Raw genomic sequence first — 23176 nt, 5'->3', positions numbered from 1 at the left:
CAATAGCCAGTGTGGATATCCGGCTGCCTTTCTCTCCACTCCCCCCTTTAATGAGTGTGTATGGTACTGTGGTTTATCCTGCCACTCTTTCTTTCCAATCCCCCTCCAATCCTCCAGGGCTGAAGCTGCTTTCTTCACCCCTATACTATGGAAAAAGAGGAATGTTTTCTGGCTGACTTTTCCCTCCAATCCCCTTTCAAGTTCCGGAGACATGAGGGGACACGTCTAATAGAGGATGATTTAGAACTGGTGTGTGTATGTTTATTCAGAACATGTTCAAACCTGATAATAGAGGGAATCCAGATTTATGTTAAAGAACTCACCTTGTTATCTTTGCAACAAGGTGAGTAACCCTGCCAAGGGCCAGTACTGCTGCTCTCTTTTTGCAAATTGATTGCATAGACATTCATGGTGCCCAGAGCATGAACCATGCTTTACTAATTCTTTGACTTTTTATTTAGTGCCACCAGCAGGTTTTATTGCTTACCTATCCAGTTAAACAACTTCTACTAGACTGCCACAAACATTTTTCACAGACATTCATGGTTCCCAGATGATGTATGTGACTGATTTTGGTGACCTGACTTTGTCCCTCTACATTTGTTAGACTGAGATATCTTGTTAGTTATTGAACAGTTTGCCATGAAATTTAATATAGAAACATTGCTGTCCCACAAGACGAACTGTAATAACTTTGGTGATACCTTAACCTCTCATCCATAAGGTCAAAATTTTAATTTGTGTTTTATTTATGACCAAATACTTTTAAGATAATGGCATTCCCATCAAACTCTGTGCATGTGCTAATTAACAATGTTAACATGCTAACACATAAGGCCAAGATGGTGATCATTGTAACCTTTACTTATGAAATGTCAGCATGTTTGTCATTGTCACTGACGGCATGTGTGCAGGTGTTGCATGTGGCATTTAGCTTAACCTCCTAAGGCCCAAGCTGTTTTTTGTTGGTAGCATAGCAGTAGACTTGTTAATTATATGCCTTTTATTACATGAACCAGGGAATGTTTATAAATAATAAATACTAATGTGAATTAGGAATGAATTCAGTACAAGTGTTGCTCGTGGAGCTCTCCCAGTGGCATGACTTCTTAGCTGGCTCCATCACTGCGGCACTAATGTTGTGAGAACATTCTTACTACGTGGTTGATAAGAAGCCATCATTAATAAACACGACCACATTCATGGCTGCCAGTATCAATCACATTCGCTACTAGATCAGCTTTGATTAACTTACATCAAATCAGATAAATCAACTACTCACTCTGTTGAATTAAATCTGTTCTGATAAGAGAAAAGGGAAAATCAATCAACTAATCAGAGCACCTATTAGTCTGCCAGGAGGCTAACAAAGACTCTTTGTCTGATCAAATTCAGACAGATCGAGACACAGAGCCACACTGTCATGACAATGATAAGTTCCTTTTTCATTAACAAAATTGCTTTGACTGCTGGCATAAATTCTGTGTCTAACTGGATCACATTTACTGTGTTTGCGCTGACTTTTGCATGAAACCATGACTTATCAGTGCAACTAAAGCAGAAAATACATCATTCTTATCAGAATAAACTAGTCTGAAATACAGTACAGAAAAAAGTCTTCTACACACCTAATTAATGACAGATATGAGGGAAAATCTATTTTCTTGCATAGTAAGTAAAGGGACCAAAGCACACATGCAAAATACGTATTCCTAAAAAGCACTGAGCACTTAGTAAAGACAGCTAAACCATCTCCACCCAGATCAAATTTAGAGCTAAGAGGAATGTGAAATTTAATGATAACACATTCTTCCAACTTGGAAAAATAAAGCAAATTCAGGCAGTTATATCTACAATTCACTGCAAAAATGTAGAACCTCATATTACCTAGCACGACAAAATCAGATTAAGACAAGAGCATATTTTTCCATCATTTATTTTCGCAAATGTGACATGAACACTTGCAAAAGAACATCTTAAAGTTGGTCCAGTAGAAAAAGACAAAAAACACTTGAATGATTTAATACTTTGTTTTTCAGCTTTCAATTCTGTCAAGTAAATTTGGAGTCTATATTTAGTCTAAATGAGGGAGCTGGTTGCTAGTAGGTATTTCCAAAATCTTTTTCTTTCAATCATATATAAATATCCAGAAATAAATCTCGTTTCCTAAAGCAAAGCTAAGAAAGAGTAAAATGACTGGATAGAAATGGCATCAACATCTACATAAGAAAGGGATTAGCTGACTATAAAATGTACAGTTTTTAAAATTTAACTTAATATTCACATTCATATATAAAACTTACAAAACCTGGATCTTTCAAACCCACTAAAATAGCCTTTTTCTGTTACTGCTGAAAGATCATTTTAAATTACCATAAATTTAATGGATTATTTATGTATTATCAGCATCATTAATGTCATCATTTCTGCCATATTGTTTTTGTTCTTTTTTTCCAGACTTTTTTTGATTCATCTAAAAAAAAAAACATAAGTCAATAAATTAACATGCTACCTCAGTCCCTGAAAGCCAATACTCAACTGTGTTACTGAGTGAGAGTAAGACAGGTGTTTGTGTACATTAAAGTGTGTATCCATGTCTGTATGTGTGAGTTTGTGTGTGAAGAGAAATATAGGACACATAACCTGTTAGCATACCTGCCTCAAACTCAAAGGGTAGGGTGGGTTGGGGTTATTTCGGAGTCCATACAAAAAATAATTCATTGTAAATATATAATATATATTTATACATATTTGAATATATTTACAAATATACCCAGCACTATACATTATACTGTGTATTTTTTTTTCTCCAGAATAATTGGGAAGGTTTATCAAGAGAACTGAAAAAGAAATGCATCAATATTACAAAATAAACGGGAGAGTAATTTCTATATGTGCTCTCCTTCTATTCCTCTGTTTTGTTAGTTGAAGCTGTATCTCTCAGTCCTTTTCCTATTTGTCATCCTCTTCTAGTCCCTTGTTTTTTAAGTTCACATCGGTCCATACATTCCTCCAGAAGCAAATAACAGTCTTGGAATGCCAGCCACTGGAATGGGATCACCAAACAAGTAACGTTGTCGATTGTAAAAAAAAAAAAAAAATGAAAACATGAGAACCAAAATTAAACATCTGTGTGTTTATATGATGGGAGAGGAGCAGGAGGAGGGTCCCCAGGGAACGTCAGTTTATTCAGTCAGTAAAAAAAAACAGCCCTGTCCTCTCCTGTAAGACGTCATGTAAGAATGTAGTGTATATAGTGTGTGCGCATGGCAGTATGAGTGTGTGACAGCAGCGCTGCCACCAGCCCAGTCCCATCTGGGTCCATTAGTTCACTGGGAGCCAGAGGGGTGATGGGGGGGCAGGAGGTTGGGAGGATTTCAGAGAGGGCGTCTGTGCTACGTGTGTTTTGGGGATGTTGAGGGGTAAGATGAGGGTAGGTCAAGATGGAGTAGAGAAGTTGGGTGGGGGCTCATGTTTTGACATTTCCATTGATGTGCTGGTACTTGGGGAGGCAGGGCTCGTCCGGTAAAGGGTCGTGGGAAAACACAGAGTCGTCACCGGAGGAGCAGGAGCTGCGAGTGTCGGGGAAGCTGGGGGAATACTGTTCTGCTGGGGCGCACAGGTCCAGATACTCCTGTAGACACAAACAAAAGAAAGAGAGGGTTGGGTGAGATAATTTACACTCAGACACAAGCTCATGTGTTACAAAAGGAAAAGACACTTCAAATTGCAGAGAGGCAAAAGACCTAGAGCAAACAGGACAGCATACTGTACATATGGTGCTGAAATATAGTCAACAAGAACAGGGACTTTCCAGAGGAGGGTGAGGGAGTATCACCTTTATTATGATATTGATCTAAAGCATTCCAAATCACCCTGGAAAGATTTATGACACAGAGAGAAAAAATAATCTTAAACTGGATACTGTATGAAAATATTTGCAGGAATAATAGGTCATAAATTGAATGTTGGATTGCAGGCTGATCCAGCAGAGCTTGATAGCAGGGTTGTGGTTTTGGTCCTCTACAAAATATTTTAATGTGTTTAAGGAAAAGACGAGACATTTAGACCAGAGAGAACAGGGGTAGAGATGTGGCACTACAGCCTTTACAACATCTCTTATCATCACTCTCAAGTTCAGCCCTAACAAATCTAACATCTGACACTGAAAACACCCAACATAAACAAAATTATATGGCTGGAAAAAATAAAGAAGTTGGCAAAACACAAAGCACATCCCCTCCCCAATCAAAATGAAGATGAAGGAAGATGAAAACCCAAAGAAACCCTTCTCATTAATTTTTAACTCAGTCCAGTGTTGTGAAGTTCTTTTGGTCTTTTCATGTCAGCCGAGGAATCTTTTTTTCCCCTCCTGCTTGTCTTTCATGGCTGTTATTGGGACTAGTTGTGAGAAGGAAGAGTTCTTGGGGTTTTCTCGAAAATGAGTGCTGGCTTCCATTTTCCCAGCTCAACACGAGAAGGCTCACATTACTAAAGACCTCCACATCTGCCAGCGGTTTGGGGCAGAGAGAAAGGGGGAGGGAAAAAAAAGGCAAGAAAAAGGCGCTTTATTACATTTCAAAAGTTCAAACTCAAAGTTGGGCTTTTTTGGCATAAATTCATGAAGTTCCAGCTACAGAGCAGACGAGTCTTGACAGCTTTCCATCGACGGCCTCTTTTCAGGTCGGCCCGCGGATATCACATAAGACAGGAAGGGGAATGGAAAGAAATGCAGGCTATTATAGGGAGCGAGGCATGGATGTGATGATTGGGCAACTTCACTGGGCCGTAGCGGCCATGTTGGGCCTGGATCAAATCATTCGGCCATTTTTTTGGTCACTATTTAGTCCTTGTGTCAGCAACGTGGCTGCTAATGCTCCTAAAGCTTTCAGCAACATTCTGCTGAACTCTGGCAAGAGTGTGATTTAGTTTGGATTGAGAAACATGTTACTGTGTGTAGGAATGTATCATATTCTTTTTTATTGTTCTGAAATGCTGGACCGCTATCTGCCAGGAAATTATAGGGTTAGTGTAGCACGAATTCTGACCACCCTGAATCCAGGAACTTTATACAATAACAACGTGTGAAGATGTGTGAAGAATGAAAGGGCTGCAACTCACCTCGTTGGTGCTGAGGGTGAGGATGCGATCCAGATCCTCTACTAGCTGCTTAAAGGTGGGTCTCTGGGATGAGATGGCATGCCAGCAGTCTTTCATCATCATGTACCTGGCAGGAAGAAAATCAAAATCACTTTACTCAAGAGAAGAGTGAATTAATGGAGACAGAACAGAAACATTTAGGGAATTGTTGTTGGCTTTATTTAGTCTGTTCAAGATGTGCCACTCCTCATTAACATTCTAATCAGGTTTCACAATTAACCAGCTGCTGGCTGTGCGTGATGCATCTGGATTCAGGTGTTTGCCTATCAAAATATAAATCGAAACAGCAGGTGTTCTCTGACACCATCTCATTTTGATCTCAATAGATTTTGGTCTACAAATCAGTAACAAAGACGATGGCCTGATTCTGATCGCTAACATGCCCAGTGTTTTGGAGTTTTTGTAAGTGTGTCATGCACTGCCATTGTGTTTGTCTCTACTTTGTTCTCAATCAACCCTCTCAGTGTGGGCACTGTGACAGAGCTGTGCCATTGTCCGCTGACTGCAGAGTGCTCATTGTGAATGAGGACACTGATAGCAACCAGTCACAGCTGCGCAGAGGCCCGACAGAGTGGACACAGAGCCCTGGAGTCATGGATCTAATGGAGACTGGGATGGCTTACTGTAGGACCCAGTGTTTATTTGGGTGACAGTGTGGTTTTGGAGAGAAAAAAAGCTAAACTAAAACTCTCTTACAGCTCGTTGGTGCAGTTGCCAGGCTTGTCCATGCGATGTCCCTCTTTGAGCAACTTGAAGAGCTCCTCAACAGGAATGCCAGGGTAGGGTGAGCCCCCTAGGGTGAAGATCTCCCACATCAGCACCCCAAATGACCAGCTGATAAGACAGGAAAACATAGATATATAATACATACAATCTAAATATAATCAAGAATGACAATGAAACAGCAGTATTCATCTATAAATAGTATTCAAGTGCTCAGACCCAATGAGTGTCACTTTCCTTTAACCTATAGATAATTTACATTTAGTCACTTAGCCAAAGTTTGGAAACAACTTCAGCAGTATGATTGCAGCGGCGTCAATGCCCTCTTTCTGCCGTCCGGTGGCTTGTGGTGCGAACCCGCTCCCAGTGCCACTCTGGCCCTGATCTCAATGATGGCTTTTGTGCCCGGCTGGCTTGTCACAAAGGCTGGCATTGTCCAGTCACACCACACCAAAACAAACAGCCGACCACCCACAGTAGACAAAAGGAGGAGGGAGAGGTCCAGAGACAGCTAGTGACTATTAACTATTAACTACTTCCGTATCCTAGTGTCCAGTCATTAAGTATCAGTGATTCAGTGCCACTGATTTCCATCATGCATGTTTATATTAGAGCCTGTGTCTCAAATAAATCATTCTTGCGCTGACAGCATGCTTAATCCATGTCCACACAAAGGCTGTATTATTACATGCAGACACGCTGACAAACACTAATGTGCATGTATGCATTCAGGCAGCCACAGGCCATGTTAGTGGTCCAATCAGGCGAGTAGGCATGGTCAGGCAGGTTGGGGCGTTTATCAGTTCCTCCATCTGTTTACACAACCAGCCCTGGGTTTGTTCTCTCCTCTATCGCTGTGTTGCATCTCTCCACTTGTTGACATACTCATCTCTCCTTTCTGTGCTACTTTGTAACCGTTGCTCAGTGCTTGTCATCATGTTGCTCTGCACAGGTCCATGTCCACCTGCAACCAACCCTGACCCTCCAAATGAACATACAGACAAACATGCTCCGGGCTCACTTTAGCTGACCTGCCAACTTACAAGAGACAGCCAACTCGATGCAAAAACAAGTCAACCAATCAATTAAAAAATGAATCTGTGTTAAAAAACGTTTATATTCTGCAGTTGTATTCATACCTCATTACATTCATATCTCAAAGCAGTTCAAAGCGGCTGTACGTTTTCTGTTGCTGAAGTTTATATCGACCAAAGGCAACATGAATATGAATGTGGAGTAAAGCCGCTCAATACATGAACATGCATCAGTGGATCTGATCAAAATATTAAGAGTCAAGGCTCTGAAATGTGGCACAGGAGCTAGAGCTAAAGAAATACATGTGTTTTTCTTTGATGATGTAGCTGAGTTAGACCTCCCACAATGCCTCCACCCAGCCTGGCCATGATACTGTGTCTCTGGGCTTTAGCTACAACCCTTTACCCATACCTAAGCCAGCCAAGGCCGAGTCCCCTGAGCCCATTTGTCAAAACAGTGAGAGGCGAGTTTCATTGGAATTCATGTATTCATTTAATCTGATGTCATGTATGGATTGCCTACACTTCTGATGATGTTTGAGTGTGAGTCCACCACCCTCCACCTTCAACTTCCTTTTCCCTCCATACTCTATGTGAAAAAGCCAATTACTAAAAGTGAGTGATGAAACGTAATTAGCAGTGAGCTGACAGAAGGGACTGCAGTAGCCACTTCATGCCTGTACCCTCCCCCTCATTCAGCCCCCTGCACTTCCCCAAGTTATTGACTGGTGTTACACTATGGAACATAAGCATGAAGGATGATGTGTACAAACACATATTATACATGTGCACACACACGTACACACACTAACATGGATAGTTTCAGATAGATAGATTCTCTATCCAAGTACTTAACTGGATGAGCATTATGTTTAGTGTGCTACTGGTGTATGACTCATAGACACACACAAAAAACTCCTTTCCCGGGGGTCAGCATGCAGAGCATTTATCTAATTGCCACATACACTTTCTGCCGCCAGTGTCTGGAGCAGAAACTTCAAACAACGCTGTCAGAACGCATGAGACTCAAACACCAAAAAGAGAGGGACGCTCTTCCTTTGTTCTGTTTTTAGAATAAGTACTCTGGAACTTAAAAAAAGAAAGAGACAGACGGGTCAGCAATTCACATACCAGATGAATGAAAATGAGGTGGGGCAAAAGAAGGAGGGGGGTCAGGCAGGGCTGGATTATATTGATCATAGATCTGCTCTAAAACGATGAGCCACATGTTCAAAGTGTTGCCGAACGAAGAGAGTGAAGAGGGGGTTAGAGAAGGAGGGTGAGGGAGGATGAGGCCCGCACTAAAGGGCCGCAGCATTGTTGCGTTCAGACATGTGTGGAGGCCCAAAAGGAGGGGAGACTTCCGAGCCGAGCCAGAGGGGTGAGTCGGTGGGGGAGGAGGTGCTGGTGGGCTCCCGGCTCCTTCCAGGGCCCTTTGAAGCCGGTCAGATTAGTAACACGGCATTGGCTACAAGTCTAGCGTGAAATCCTCACTTTTACCACAGATCGGCCAGTGCTGGACCCCTATAGGCGGCCTGCCCCCCACCTCACCACAACACTCACCAGCAAGGCACCAAAACACCTCACACACACCCCATCCTTCTGAAAAACAACTCTCTGATTCTCCAAATGAAATCTTAAAAATAGCAGTGAACGGTCTGAGAGATTTATATGCACCACTGATGTGTGTAAATGGATTTTCTGGTATGTATTTGTGGTTGTAGGACAAAGAAACAGTTGGTTATATACTTACACGTCACTCTGGTGTGTGTAGACCCGGTCAAACAGTGCCTCTGGAGCCATCCATTTTACCGGGAGACGACCCTGTGGACAAACACAGGTGAGAGGTCAAACAAAATCTACATACAACCCCCCAATGGATTTCTTCATTTCTGGCCCAAGAAGCATGTTTGTATTCATTCACTGCTGGGGGTATCTGATTACTTGTGGAAGGACGATATGTAAAAGACGCTTGGGGAATAAGGCACAAGAGCAACTGTCTGGGAGGAGGATTTCCCAGAGGAACATTTACATTGTTAAAGCAATAGAGCTGATAAACAAGGTCACAGATAAAGGAGAAAGTTTATCTCTATGTTCCATTAAAACACTGGCTCAGAAGCTAAGCACAGCTGACAAGGCGACCCTGGTCAATATCTGTGTGTAGTAAAGGAATGGCAAAGATAATCTCATCAGACACTGAATTACTAAATGGGGCAATAACACCTAAGAGATTTTTCAGCTTCTGTAAAAACTAATGGGCAATTAGCTAATATATTTAACATACATACCAGTATTGTAAGTTTTGTTCGTTACACCTACAAAACATTTTCACGGGGTAATGAGATTTGTAAATTGTTCTTTTCCTACAAGATTGAGGAAAAAATAGAAATAAAACAAATGCAGCACTACAATGACGGCTCTTATCTAGATTAGTTTAACATTAATAATGATCATTGTCACTGCCATCATTGTCCTAATCATCATTACCAACATCATCACACATTGTTGTTGTTGTTGTTGTTGTTGTTGTTGTCAGCTAGTTCTCAGCATGATTGTGCATGCAATGAAAAGCCAACCATGCATACTAAATGAGGATGTGCCGGCAATGCTGCTCTGCGGTGGGAAGAAAAGACACCACTGGGGCACTATGGAGATGTCAATTATGTTTAAGCCGCTCCTCTCTCCCTCTCACTCTATCTCTCTTTCTGGCTAATTGTATAAGTGTCTATGGAACTAAAGGAAAAGGAGACTGAGGGATAAACAAGGCAGAGTCTCCAGAAGCACTACATTCACAGGCTGCCTGGGAACCTGCAGCTTCTGCCAAGACACCAGCCGAGGGAAAGAGTGCAATAGAAAGATGAGGGAAGGCAGGGAATTAGAGAAAAGTGAGAGATGGGTGGACTAATCTAACACCGCGGCTCTCAAAAACATTCCACTCCCTCAAAGAGCACATGCTTCAATGTGCGATGCGCAGGCTGAGGACTCACATTGGTCGTCTTTTTATAGTAGTCGATGTTATGGACGTCCCTGGCCAGGCCAAAGTCAGCGATCTTCATGACGTTGCTCTCTGTGACCAGGACATTCCTGGCTGCCAGGTCTCTGTGTATACACTGGGATGGACAGAGTGAGAAAAGAGAGGGGAGGGAAAGGAGAGGAGGACAGAGTGGAACAAGTGAGGGGAAGAAAAGAATGAGAGTTAGCTCATTGCATAAATAAATCAACTCTGAAACAGGTGTATACTTAATTTGGAATGGTGTTAAAATGCTTGTGGTGGATGTAATCATCCAGAAATCTCCTGCACAGAGGTACCACTTGACTGCATGACATGACGCCACGATGAATGCACTGACATGAACATGTCTGGATAAGTAAAGATTCCTCACATACTTCACCACATATATGGTCGGAGTTGTTTCTGGGCATCAGCACGCATGTGCAAGCATGTATATGTAGGTGTGTGCGTGCGAGACAGTACTCTCTGTCACATTCCAACAGTGAGAGCGAGCGTGAGGCTGGTTTTGGCCAACCCCTTTGGCTGTACCCCTATTGTGAAAACCTCACTATTCTTCGACACAGAGGGGCTTTTGTTGTGGAAAGGGAGACAATGCAGGGATTGGACAGGGGGTCAGAAAAGTGTTTTTAGGAGACAATATTCCCACAGTGAGACACAAGCAAGCCTCCTACGTAAAACCTTCCCGGATACAGCACATCAAATGTTCTGTGTACTGGCACAAAGATCTGTCTAGGCAGCGAGCAGGCAGGGACTGATGTGAGAACAGGACATTTTGTGTATTTGTGCGTGTCCTCCTCTTACCTTCTGTGATGCTAGGTACTCCATGCCCCGTGCCACCTGATAAGTGCAGGAGACCAGATCTTTGAAAGTAAGCTGTTCGTCTGAGACACGGGCGATATCATAGGAGTACTCCATGCCAGGCGGCCGGCGGGCTCGAAGGTACTCCCTAAGGTTGCCTTTGGAGGCATACTCCACTATCACATAGAGGGGGCCTGCAGCGGAGAAAAGACCCACATTAGCTTTTGAACATCTTAATGATCATCATAATAAATGATTCCCTTTGAAAGAAAGTGACACTGAACAAAACAGAGGGAATTTTTAATGGAATACAGTACGTAAAAAAGGGGTATCTATCGTTTGAATGCAAAAACTTTAAATTCCATGCTTTCTTCAAGAGAAATTCTATTTGAAAACATGAGGAAGTCTGTATGGAAAACACTTTCCAAATGGCCAGACTGTCCACTGCTGCATCAAAGCATTTGTGGAAAAACGATTCATAAAGAGTGTTCAGCTTTAACTACTGTTCACACCCAATTAATATCCAACCTCTTAATAAAGCAACCTCTTGAAGGGTAGAACACTTTGTCCTACACTCCCTGTCTGAAGAGGTTTGATGACACTTTTAATGAAATTGTTTGAAGTGTGCAGCAACTTTTAGTGCAGCATTACAGGACAGATCAAGCTGCCTCAAAGCTGGATGCAACACTAAAGATTTTTTTCTACGTTAATCACTGATTCCCTTTTTAAGGTGCTACTTTATGATGTTATGTCTCGTCCTACTCACCATCTTGTGTGCAGGCCCCCAAAAGATTAATGATGTTCTTATGTTTGCCGATCATCTTCATCATTTCCATCTCTGACACCAGGTCAGACAGGTCTTTCTCAGTGGCGTCATCTAAGAACAGAAGATGTGGATTAATGGTTGCTAGGAAAAACTCTAGGAAAACAAACACACCCTAGTCCTGTCTTACCTTTAACCCTTAACTCAGGACTAAGTAGCTGCCCTGTGAGACAACACCTTGTTTGGAAGGTGCCTCTGATTAAGTGCGGCTGACAGACAATGTGAGCTAAAATTACGGCAGTGAGGGAAGATCCTCACACAGACTACAGAGGCATCCTTTCAGTGCCGAGGGGAGGGAGGAGGAATTAAAGACGTTCAATCTGGATTCATTATCTGTTGCACAGGCTCCTTTTTCATGAGACCGATTGAGCCAGTGGAGCTATCCAGACAGTTAGAATAGCATTGCCTGCATTCCTCCGAACCATTACCTTACCTGGATTCATTCTAAAGAGTAGATTTCCATTGTTAAGGTTGGACCACTAGCCTGCTGCTGTACCTGATCAAACCCCGCACCCCGAACCAACCCTCTGCCCCCTCCTGCTGCTTTCATTAATCATAGCAATGCTGCTAGTGTGAGTTGCGTCTTTGTGTGGGTGCTGACTGAGCTCCAGCCAGCTGCTGCTCTGGGGTCAGGTATGTGACTGCCCTGAACCCTTACCTACCCAACCCACCTCCCCCTAGCCGTCACTCAGCAACCACCAATAACGAATAATAATGACTGCCCCAGGCTCCGCCTTGTACCTTTGCTGAACCCTCACTGGAGTATAAATCACCTATAAAATGTACCCACTAGACATGAAACTGTGTACATCTTATCCCAGTGGTCTGATTTTCAGCACAAGTCAAACGTTTACCATTACAACTTCACTGTGATTGTGCAGCAGCAGGAGACTCACTCACCTTTCAGCATCTTAACAGCGACTGTTACAGCCTCCTTGGGTTTGTCCTTATCGATTCCCAGGGCCTCTGCCATTACAACTTGGCCGAAGCAACCTTCACCTAGGGGCTTGCCCAGGGTCAACCTGCAGCCACCAGACAGCAAACATAGTGGGGAGAAACAAGAAAACAGTCAGGAAGCTGTTAAGCTGCTGAAACACAAACTAAAGCTCATCGACTTGATCTGACTGTGACATCGATTCACTCCTCGTGCAGGAATAAAGAAAGAGTGTGTGTGTGAGAGAGAGAGAGGGAATGAGACCAGGTATCGAGCCAGTTTCTCAACCTCACCCTGTGTTTTTTTTTTACTCTCTCTGTTTCAATCAGATTGTGTCTGTGTGAGTGCTTTATTGGCGCTGTGACTGTAGCCCATGCCAGGGCAGTAGGTAGCAAGGCAGACATGGCAACGATAATCACCTGATAAAGCCAGGGAGAGGCACTCATTTCTAAACTGTTTACCCTGCCTTGGCATGTTCCAATATACACTCTTTACAAGTCATTACACAGGGCTTAGCTTAGCTCTGACACATTAGCCCGTGACAGATGGAATGCTGGCTTTGTGTTGCCATACAGGTGGGCCTGACTACAATACCAGATGGAAATTTAAGTACTATTTTATTGTAAGCCATGTCACAATAGCTGGTGTGTTAAAGTTTCTGTCTAAACTTTACTGCACTGATTGATATAGTGAAGAACCTATACACACACACACATACTCTTTTAAACAATCCATCAGTGGCACAGCAGCTATCTGACCCCTGAACTAGCAGTGTAACTTGGTGCTTTTTCACTTGATTGACAGGTGTAGGCCCCACCCCTAAGGCCCAGCGTCCTGACTATGTAAACACTGACACTACAAGCCGCAAAGCCTATGGCCTGAGGCCGGCGCCCTGCTGTAGTAACACAATCCCCTTTCTGTCCACACACTCGCCACGCTCAATGGCAACCATTCTGTCCATCCAGCCACACATAATCAATGTTATTTTTCCTCCATGCAAACCGCAAACGTTAGCATTCCTCAACGTTCTGCAATCCCAACATGATCCCTCGGGCGCTGGGATGACAGGCGAAGAATAAAGACCCAAACAGAGAGACACAGAGAGATTTATTCATCCTAGACAAAACATCCCATTTGGCGGATCCATCAATTAAAATCAAAACGTTTCACCAAAATGCTTTTCTGCATGCACACAAGAGAGTTTTGCATTACATCAGAAATGTTTTTTTCATTGATGAGTGATGTTAAATTTATGATCCAAGCTCTTTTTACAACCATTTTAACAAAAGACAGGCCATGTTTATGGTTTGGGATTTTCCCTTTTCTTTCAAAACCAGAGGCCTCAAGTGAGTATTAAACTATTGTAACCTTTGCTGTCCTATTAAATCCACCCGTAAGCTTATCACTGGCCGCTGCAACTGTGACTAACTGAAACCTCAGCGGTGCTAATTCCTTTGGTATGAAACTGGGCATGAACACTCCTAGGCCAAACATGCAGATGAAAGCTGCGAGTTCTAACCAGTAATTAGCACAGCTTCATTCCTCACCATCAGTATGTAACTATGTGTGTGAGAGAGTGTGACGTAGCAGCAGTTGTCATGATGAGGCATGGGGCCAAGTTCAGGTCGTTTTACTACAGCACAATGGATGAATCAGTAGCCTTTATCTCAGCCACCACAACCATTATTCTCCAGTTAGTCATTATTGCCTGCTGACTGTGAGTGTTAACTCTTCAACTAGCGCAATACTTATCTGATCATTTATGAGCTGAGATACAATCAGAGAGATGCTCATTTTGTAGTAATCTTAGTGTAGTGTAATGCTTCCTGTTAGCTAAAGATAGTTGCACTGGCATTGAGGACAAGAGCGAAGGGTGTAGCACTGAAAGTTGTTATACAGACTGTCAAACAGGTACTGTGTGCAGGCCTTGAATACTAAGAGTGTTATTATGAACAGTTCTTTGTAATGAAAGTGGCACTGCATAGCAGATCAACATTTCAAAGGGTTTTTTTTATCTGTTATGCAGGAGTTGAATCAGATTTACATAATTGTGTATTTTGCATTTTGCAGTAGACTAACAATTAAAACCAGGTCATGATTTCTATTTTCACTGCAGAATGTCAAATTCCACTAAAACCAGCACTAAACCTGCTATCTAGTTGTTTCTAATACATATAGTTTTGTATAAATACATAAGAAACAGACAGCCCTCACCTGTCTCGGGCAAATTCCCATCGTGGATCTTCAGGAAGGTCATACTCAGGGATTGGCTCATCGTGCGCAGAGCTTCGCCGTGTTGTAATGCGTACCAGTGGCGTGCTGGAATTCATGGAAGAGCTTGAATCCGCAGACACCTACAAGAGTAAAGAAATGGCTGATCACCGGAGTCTGGGTTCATAGGTCAAATAAAGCTCCAAGGCATCACTAGAGGAGTTAAAGTAAATGTGTGGATTGACTGTGGTGCTTTTGTTGAAATTACCAAGAATGTTGGTACGTATGACACATTAACATGAATATTATCCTTAATTTCCATGGTGAATGCTTCAACAGTAGTCTGTCTTAAGGCTAGACATTACATTTCAGTGATCATTAAGAAGTAAGCAACAACAGTAATTTTGACGGATGTGTGTAAATCATTCTGCCTTGCCATTGTCCCCAGGGCTCATCTGTCCTCTCTCCACCCTAACCTTACCTTGACACAGGAATCAGGCTCTCCGCAGAATGTAATCCAACACTTTTTTGTACCTTTTGGAGCGTACCTTTTGGTTTTCCCTTGAGGGAAAAGCATGGCAGGAAAAAACAATCTGGCTGCAGTTTCAGGCAGCAGTGCTAACTTGCTCAAATGCATGCCTTCTAAATGAGGCTGGATGAAGATTGTTTAAAATAACATAAACGTATATACTAAGGTGTTCTTTTTGTATGCAAAACCCAAGTTATAAGTAATAATGATGTATCAACCATGCAACTTTTAACTTTTTAGCATGAGCCTTGTTTAAATTTATTTATGTAAATTATCTAGAGTTTGTGGTCTGTCTTTTTATTTCTTCAGCATGTCTGAAGTGTGTGTTTTCTCTCCTCTAGAGGTGTTAGATGCCATTAGAACTCTTTATCTACTTTCTGTTACCTGGCGGCGCAGAGGGATCTGCTTGCTCAGTTTGTGGACTGCTGGTTGCCCCCCAAAGTCAGGTTTCTTTGCAGTGTTCCTCATGCGGCACACCACCACGATGCCCACCATGCATGCGATGAGGAAGACGCCTGCACAGTATATTGCAATCTCCACATAGTCTGGGGAAAGGGGCCCTGGGGATTTCTCGAGGGCTGGGGAAAATAAAGGGTGAGCATTGAGACAGAGGAAGCCACTTGCTGATCACTCTCTCACACTCACAAACACAGACATATGGGTGATACACACAGGCACTCTCTCCATCTGAATAGATGCACATGGATATCAGACAGGTAAACACAGGGACAGATGTTCTGGATATGACTCATGTGTAAATGTTATCATCATAAACAGAAAGTATTTTGTAGCATCTTCCTCTCTCTCTACTTCCCAGAGTACCAACTATTTTTTTTTCTAATCTAAGGCCTGTAGGAGGCTTAACAGTCTCAAAAGATTTTACATTTTGACTCAGCCAGAACAACCAGGCCTGCATATGTCTGCAGTCTGTGCTAATGCTGGAGACACGCGAGCACAAACACAAACACACACCCACGGACACCGGAACAATACGCGCTTCACTTCAGATTGCAAACAAGAGAGAGCGGTGTCCTTCGTGGTTGTATATGGCCTGAACTTCCTGTCGAGGAAATTGGCTAATTCTGTGTGTGTCTCTGTGTGTGCGCTATATAAATGGACTGTTCCATAATGCATAGCCCTCCAGACCACAAACAAGGCTCTTATGCAGCACAGCCAACCAAGCACAGCCCGTCAGCCAGCTGGAGGTGAAGCTACATGTAGGAACGTTTCTCCTGTCTGCTTTGGATCTGTTGGTCCAAAAACCACAGCGCACACACAGAAGCCACAGTCTCAAAGGCGCCATCTGTGCAGATAGAGCACATCAAGGGCAATAAATATTACATATTACTCCCAGAGGTAATGGCTCGCCTCTGATCATTATGCTGTATTGTTTACAGACAAAAACAAAACGATCCTCTGGTTACGACATTAAGGGAGGGTTAATAATGGCTGCAGAGAGTCAACTACTCTCATCGATCTAATTTAATGCTCATCCTACTTTCGGCTAGAACTTGAGCAGAAACATTCGACTGTTTAGCCTGGAGTGAACTTGTACAGATAGATACTGACACTAAGTTTTATGTATTTGATCCTGCAGTATGCATAATTACAGGACAGACATAGAGCGACAGACAAAAATAGGATAAAACAAGTTGATAAATGAGAACATTCACATGCAAAATTCACTATGTAGAGGTCGGAAAAGTTTGGCTCTTATAATTGAGAAAGTCAAGCCAACTTGAGGCGAGTGTTGAGCGTTACCTTTCGACCTTTACTTTGAGGAGAATTTATTTGACATGCAGACTCAGAACTAAGATGTGGCACTGAAAGGCTTTCCCCAAGGAGCAGGAATGAGATGTAACAGAAGGAAAAGAGATGTGGGCGACAAACCCTCCCCTCCTTTCGGAGTCTGGAGACACTTGAGCTGCTCTGGGAGCTTCACTTCCGTCTCAGAGTTATAATAAGTCATCGGCAAACTACCCCGTTATCTGCTCTGAGCTTTCAACGGCAGGCCAATCCAGATAATATTATAGAATATATGCTCCCTGTTCTTATGTTACATTGTCTTGGATGTTGACCATGCTGATTCATCACAGTAATCTAATATTTGAGCTTCGTGTCTTGGACTCCGGAGGGAGAACTTGCCTACCATAGAGGTCATTCAAATGAGATAACCGTTTCAGAAAAAGCTGAGAGAAAAGGAGAAGAGGGAAAGTATATGAGTGTATATACCTGGAAGCACCGTCAACCAAGCAGTGTGAAAGGAGATCCCAATAGAATTACCCGCCAAGCACGTATACTCCCCAGCATCTTCAAATGTTACATTGGGCAAGTAGAGAACTTCTATCTCCTTATCTGTGGTGTTAACACCTGCGGTCTGGGGAGAAGGAGAAGAGAAGGAAGTGGGGGAGGTGGAGAAGAAAAAAGAGAGGGTAGAAAAAGAGGGCAAGTCACAAAGAAAGAGAGGGGAAAACAGAGAGAGAAGGAGAAAAAAAATCAGACCCACAACACCAAGAAAGAAACAAAGAGGAGCTTAATGGTATCCATCGTTGAAGTCCCATCTAGAGCAAAGGATGTTGGGAGTCCCCATGGGTGAGTAGGAGGAGGCGTCATAAACAAAGATACAGATAGAGCCCAAAACATGAGGAAACAGAACCAATACACCAAAAATAAAAACCCAAAAGGTTCCCGTCACCAACACAACCTGCTAATAGAGGCCAGTCTAATCCATACATTGATCTGGAGACATGCACAAACCCAGAGAGCATGGAGAGCACTGCACTGCAACACCAAACACCATCTTGACACAGCTTGCGAGAGAGATAAAGATGTGAAAAAATGTAAGGGAGGTGAAGTGAGATGCTAGCTGTGACAATATCTGTGTCTAGATATGCAGGTCCAACCAGTCCTTCCATGGCTGCACTAGTCGCAGTGGAGGGAAAAGCTGAAACACAAGGGTCTGACATTAGGGTAGAGAAGGTCTGTGAGAACCAGGACCACCAAGAGACCACCACAGCACAGCAAGTCAGGAACGAAGCCCAGGAAACCACACCAAGGGGAGGGAGAGTAGGTGGGGTCAGGTCTCAATGGTTACCTGGGATGACAGTCAGCCAGCCTGACTCGCTGACCTCGCCTATATAATTGGAGACTTTACAGATATACTCTCCAGCATCGTCCTCCGTCACGTTGGGGAGGGTGAGCACTTCCACGTCTGAACTGTTAATGCCTGAACGCTGCAATCCACACATACACATACTTAGACATGAACATGTGAAACTCAAGACAAATAAGTACAACCAATCAGACAGACATGCAAACATCATGACTACAGCTGATGCATTTGGATTTGCTACCACCACCAGGAGCCAGCATGAAAAGGACCTAATAGCTTGTAAGGGAGGAAATTTAATAATTAGGAATTCATCCGAGACATCTGCAACCACTGGAAAAGTACCAAAAAAAAAGAGGGAAAGATTTGCCTCTAATGATGAGCATAGCAAGAGGAAGTGTAGGAATGTACCTTTAACACTCGGACGTAGGGGTGTCCATCTGGGCCGTAGCGACTGCCATTCTGAGTGATGTGTTTCAGCCACTGGATGTGAGGTTGTGCGTCACTGTAGACCTTGCAGACAAAACGGGCATCCTCCCCAACGTGTACAGTGGTGTTGGCTGGGAGACCAGCCTGGAGAATAGGCCGGTGAGGGGACCGTTCTGTTAAGAGGAAAGGGAATGATCATTTTAGGGGGCTGGTTCATAACTTACACTCCTTAACACAGGAGTCTCTTAAAAAACTTGCAACATTCCCTTTCAAGAATCATATCAAATATGAAATTGTAGGATGTGAAAAGCCTGTGAGAGTTTATCCTTGTAAAAGCAAAACTTCTTGGACTGTGAGTCTGAATGGTTCCCAGCAACCCTGACAGGTAAAATCATGACCACGCTGCCTCTTTCTTATCTCAGAAGCATTTAGAAGCTTCACACAAAACAAAGAGACGTAGGCATTTATCACTGAAAGATAAGGAACTCGGGTGGAGGAGGACTTCCATAAAGCAGAGTGTATATGCTTTATGTGAGTAGGGGGTTAAGCAAAACTATGTGCCAGTCTTGGAAAGTGAAACACCTCCACAGCACCCCCACATCACCAGCTATCTGCATTCTTTTACAAGCAAACATTTGGCTAGCAAATCCAAACAGAGCGAGACCTGTTGAACAATGCCCCCTTTCAAACACTACCCGGCCTTCACAACCACACTGAGGAGCCCACCAACCCCCACACTGACAGCAACCACCCGCTGCCACTACACACACACCCACACAAATGACATCACTCAGCCTGGGGCACTGCACTGCCTTTCCAAAACAAAGCCTTAAGGTAGGTGCAGTGAATTCATTTGGGCGTGTGTGTGTGTGCATGTGTGTGTGTGTGTGTGTGTGCAAGGTCAGGGGTGGCTCGGGGGGAGCCAGAGGGTGAGGCTGGGTTTAAGGAGAAGGATTAAAAAAGGAGAAAGAATTAACAGGGTGAGTGAAGGGGAGAAAGGGATCAACAGATGGAGAGTGCAGAAACTAGGAGGCAGAAACTTCTTCCATATGTCCGTCTGCCTGCCCGTCTTTCTCCTCCATCTTTCTGAAATCTGTCAGATCAGATGATTCCCACCAATCCTTACTCTTTCCCCATCTTGCTCCTCCTTCTTGCACATTCCTAGGGCTCGCCTTGTTTATTGCCCCCCCCTCCTACCCGACACCACCATTTTTTCTCTCCTCCTCCATCTTTCACAGGCCTCCTCACCCTCACTTTCTTTCCCAGACAGAGACGTGTTCGGCTTGAATCTAACCGTCTGTCGCCAAACGCTCTTTTTGTAAAAACCTACCAAACAGAATACTGTCTGGCATTATTTATGTATACTAAAACAGGCAAAGGGGAACAAAAGCAGTCATCCAGCGAGACACGTTGGCAAGACAAAAGACTTTTGGAGCTGACATTTTTTAAAAACCCATTCTAATCTTCATTATGGCTGATTTAAAACTTAGCTGGAGCATTTTTAGAGCTGCAGCTCAGACCAAATGATAGAATGAGTGTGCAGAGCGAGAAAATAGGCCACATCATGATTATGGAGTAACCTCAAAACAATAAAAGTTTATGGAGCAATTCTTGCTTAAATTAGATAAAGGAATATTGTGCCTGTGCCTGTGTGTGTGTGTGTGTGTGTGTGTGTGTGTGTGTGTGTGTGGCCATGGACAAGTGGAGAGAAACTCCTTTATGACCCATCAATTTTCACGTGAGAAACTACACTTGAGGAGAAAAAAACATGAGGAGACAAGAAACAGTAAAAGAAAGATGTGCAAAATGTTGCCATGTTCCATGAAATGAGAAAATGGCGACAGAAAAAGCAGATGGACAATGCTATAGTAGAATGTAACAGATTTTAGGTACTTGTACTTTGCTTGAATATTACAACTTGATGCTACTTCACTTGCTTCTAGATACTTTAACTCTCCTACTTTTCAAATGGAAATATTGTACTTTTTACTCTATTAGATTTATCTGACAGCTGGAGTAAATTTTTAGATTAAGATTTTTCTTGTTTTCCAAGTACAGTGCATTTTTCTATATTAAACCACTGGTTCCTAATCTTTTTAGTTTGTGACCCTTTAAAAAAGAAAACATAAAAAAACATTCCCCTTCTTCCAACTTCTCAGATGGTTTTAATGACTTTAAGGCTCAAAGAGGTTAAAATTATCCAAAAACTGAAAACAGATCTGTCAGAAAACATAGTTTTTTCTTCTTTTGTTTTATTAACATTATTATTATTTATTTGTTTATTTTGTGTCCAAACTTCCAGCTACCACAGACTGCTCTTTACAAACTGACACATCATCATTAACAATGAAATAATGTCATATAGAGTTGTATATCACTCACATGGAACATTTTACTGCAGAATGAGTCTTTTAGGTCAGTTTTTCTGATGCTACATGCACTTTTACTCATGTAAGATTTTGAATGAAATCAAATGTAACAGCAGACCATGCGGTGCCTTTTTATGTTTTTCTGTGACCGGTATTTAGTGACCCATTTCAAACCTGAATCCATTTATCAATTAAGTGATTAGTGAAGAAATTTGATGGCAGCGGTGGTGGGATAGAGGCAGAAAGAAGTGTGGGGAGATGGACCAGAGGCATTCCATGGTGTCCCATGCGAGACCGGTGAACTTTGGGTAACCTGGATGCTTGGCACACAGGGCCCTAAGGGTCAGGGAGGGATAGAAGCACAGGAAGAACGTGGCATGGCACAGGATGGCATGGGGCTACCAACAAAGTGCCACAAGGCCAGTGAATACCACAGCTCTGATTGAGAGAACCGACATCTGTTTTGACTCCTCATTTGTGTCTAGATTTCAAGGGTTTCTGCTTGTGTGTCTCTCACTGCAGCCCTTTCTTCGCCAGCCAGTTTGAACCAGAACAGGCTGGTTCCTCTTGGTTTTAATAGGTGATTCTGCAGGTCATTTGGGCAAAAAAAAAAGACTGATAAGAAGAACCTTTTCTGTCTCTGTTTCCCCTCCTTTTTCTCTTTCTCCCCCTCTCCTCCTTGCGTCCACCCCACCATAATGGAAGAAAATGAAGCAAGAGGTTGCAGGGGGCAGTGGCTGCAGAGCCAGACATGGAAGGGGTTTACTGCTCTGCAATAAAACAGAACAAAAAACAGAAATATGCAGTCTGAAGCAGAGCTTTAGCTAACTCCAGAGGGGAGCAGAGCAGGGGGCCGGAGTTGGGGAACGCGTGTGTGTGTGTACCGTCATGTGTGCATGTTCCTATACGCTCATTGTGCAAAAACCCTCAGGTATTCAATCTCCATCTGATATAATGAAAATAATACTCCTTATTACCATGGAGATGCTAATCAAAACAGAAGTATGTAATTACAGTAGGCCTGCTCAGGACAAAGGAGTAAATAGGAGAATAATTCTACATACAGACTACGGACACATGAAGTGACCAGTGGCCCTTAAATGTTCTTCTGTGTATCAAAGTGCTGCAGTTGCATGTCTCTCCGGGTAATCTGTGGATTATTGACCAGCCTTTAGAAGAAGAACCATGTGAGATAAACTTTGATGTGTACTGATTGCTTGTATAGTGGTTGGAGCTTGGGACGGCATCAAATTAAGGGCAAAGTTGCTGTATGCTCCCACACAAACACAAACGCACACATTGATCTAATGTCTTTATCCCTCTCCTCTTGTTGTCCCTGCTGTCTATTGATTCTGCAAACTGAGCAGAAAAACACTCTTTGCTTTCTGTGCTCCAAAGGTCATAGTGAGGGGTTGACTGAGTTGGGTCTAAACTCAGTGTAATAGTGCTGAGCCCAGCACTCAGAGTGACATGAAACGATCATCCGCTATCATACCTCTGATGACCTAACAGGGTCATATCACCCAAATTACACAACAAGAATAACATCTTTCCACTCACTTCTTGTAGTATTAAGACGTGCAGATAGTTTCTGTTTTATTAGTCAAGGCTGTGGTGCTCAAATCGTGGAAAACTGCATTTGAAAAACTGGACAACAACTTGTTTTTCGTTTCCAGAAACAGTGTCCCTGTTACTCAGGATATTCCACAGACTGCACTGTCAGCAGTTTTTGGAGGAAATATTTCATCGATAAAAAGCAGTTCCAGTGAAAATATTTTTTTGTGATTTGGGTGAACTGACCCTTTAAATCAAGCTCTGCCTGGAGTTATGGAGCATGAAGGGCAAAACAAGCCACCAAGCTGGTGCTTCAAATCAATAAAAACTATAAGTTGCACAGTATAACTGGATATCATAAACACACCATACCATCATAAAAACAGGATTTACCTAATGGAATAAAACATTATATAAATAAATAAAGACTACATTAAACGTGTTGACATGTGCATCTTTAGCTTCCACACACTTGGCAGTACTCTTTGAC

General features: G+C 42.8%; 1 protein-coding gene across 5 annotated transcripts in view; it reads right to left on the bottom strand.

The window, feature by feature from the left end:
* Positions 1-1920: 1920 nt before the first annotated feature.
* fgfr2 (fibroblast growth factor receptor 2) overlaps positions 1921-23176 on the bottom strand; it is a 39272-nt gene continuing 18016 nt past the window's right edge. For 3 of the 5 annotated variants that reach the window (XM_010739267.3, XM_010739292.3, XM_010739299.3), the window contains 12 exons: positions 18746-18936; positions 17458-17602; positions 15604-15803; positions 14700-14839; positions 12452-12573; positions 11495-11605; positions 10732-10922; positions 9905-10027; positions 8671-8741; positions 5857-5994; positions 5122-5227; positions 1921-3634 (listed from right to left, as the gene is read on the bottom strand). In XM_010739267.3, the coding sequence (XP_010737569.1) occupies positions 3470-3634; positions 5122-5227; positions 5857-5994; positions 8671-8741; positions 9905-10027; positions 10732-10922; positions 11495-11605; positions 12452-12573; positions 14700-14839; positions 15604-15803; positions 17458-17602; positions 18746-18936 (1703 nt within the window). In that variant the 3' untranslated portion in view covers positions 1921-3469. Of the gene's footprint in view, positions 3635-5121; positions 5228-5856; positions 5995-8670; positions 8742-9904; positions 10028-10731; positions 10923-11494; positions 11606-12451; positions 12574-14699; positions 14840-15603; positions 15804-17457; positions 17603-18319; positions 18459-18745; positions 18937-23176 lie in introns of all 5 variants that reach the window. The other 2 variants (XM_010739284.3, XM_010739275.3) reach the window with 2 other exon arrangements.

The sequence above is a fragment of the Larimichthys crocea genome, chromosome III, assembly GCF_000972845.2.
Source record: "Larimichthys crocea isolate SSNF chromosome III, L_crocea_2.0, whole genome shotgun sequence".
In the NCBI taxonomy this organism is placed as follows: Eukaryota; Metazoa; Chordata; class Actinopteri; family Sciaenidae; genus Larimichthys; species Larimichthys crocea.
This window is presented reverse-complemented; position numbering and strand designations above follow the sequence as displayed.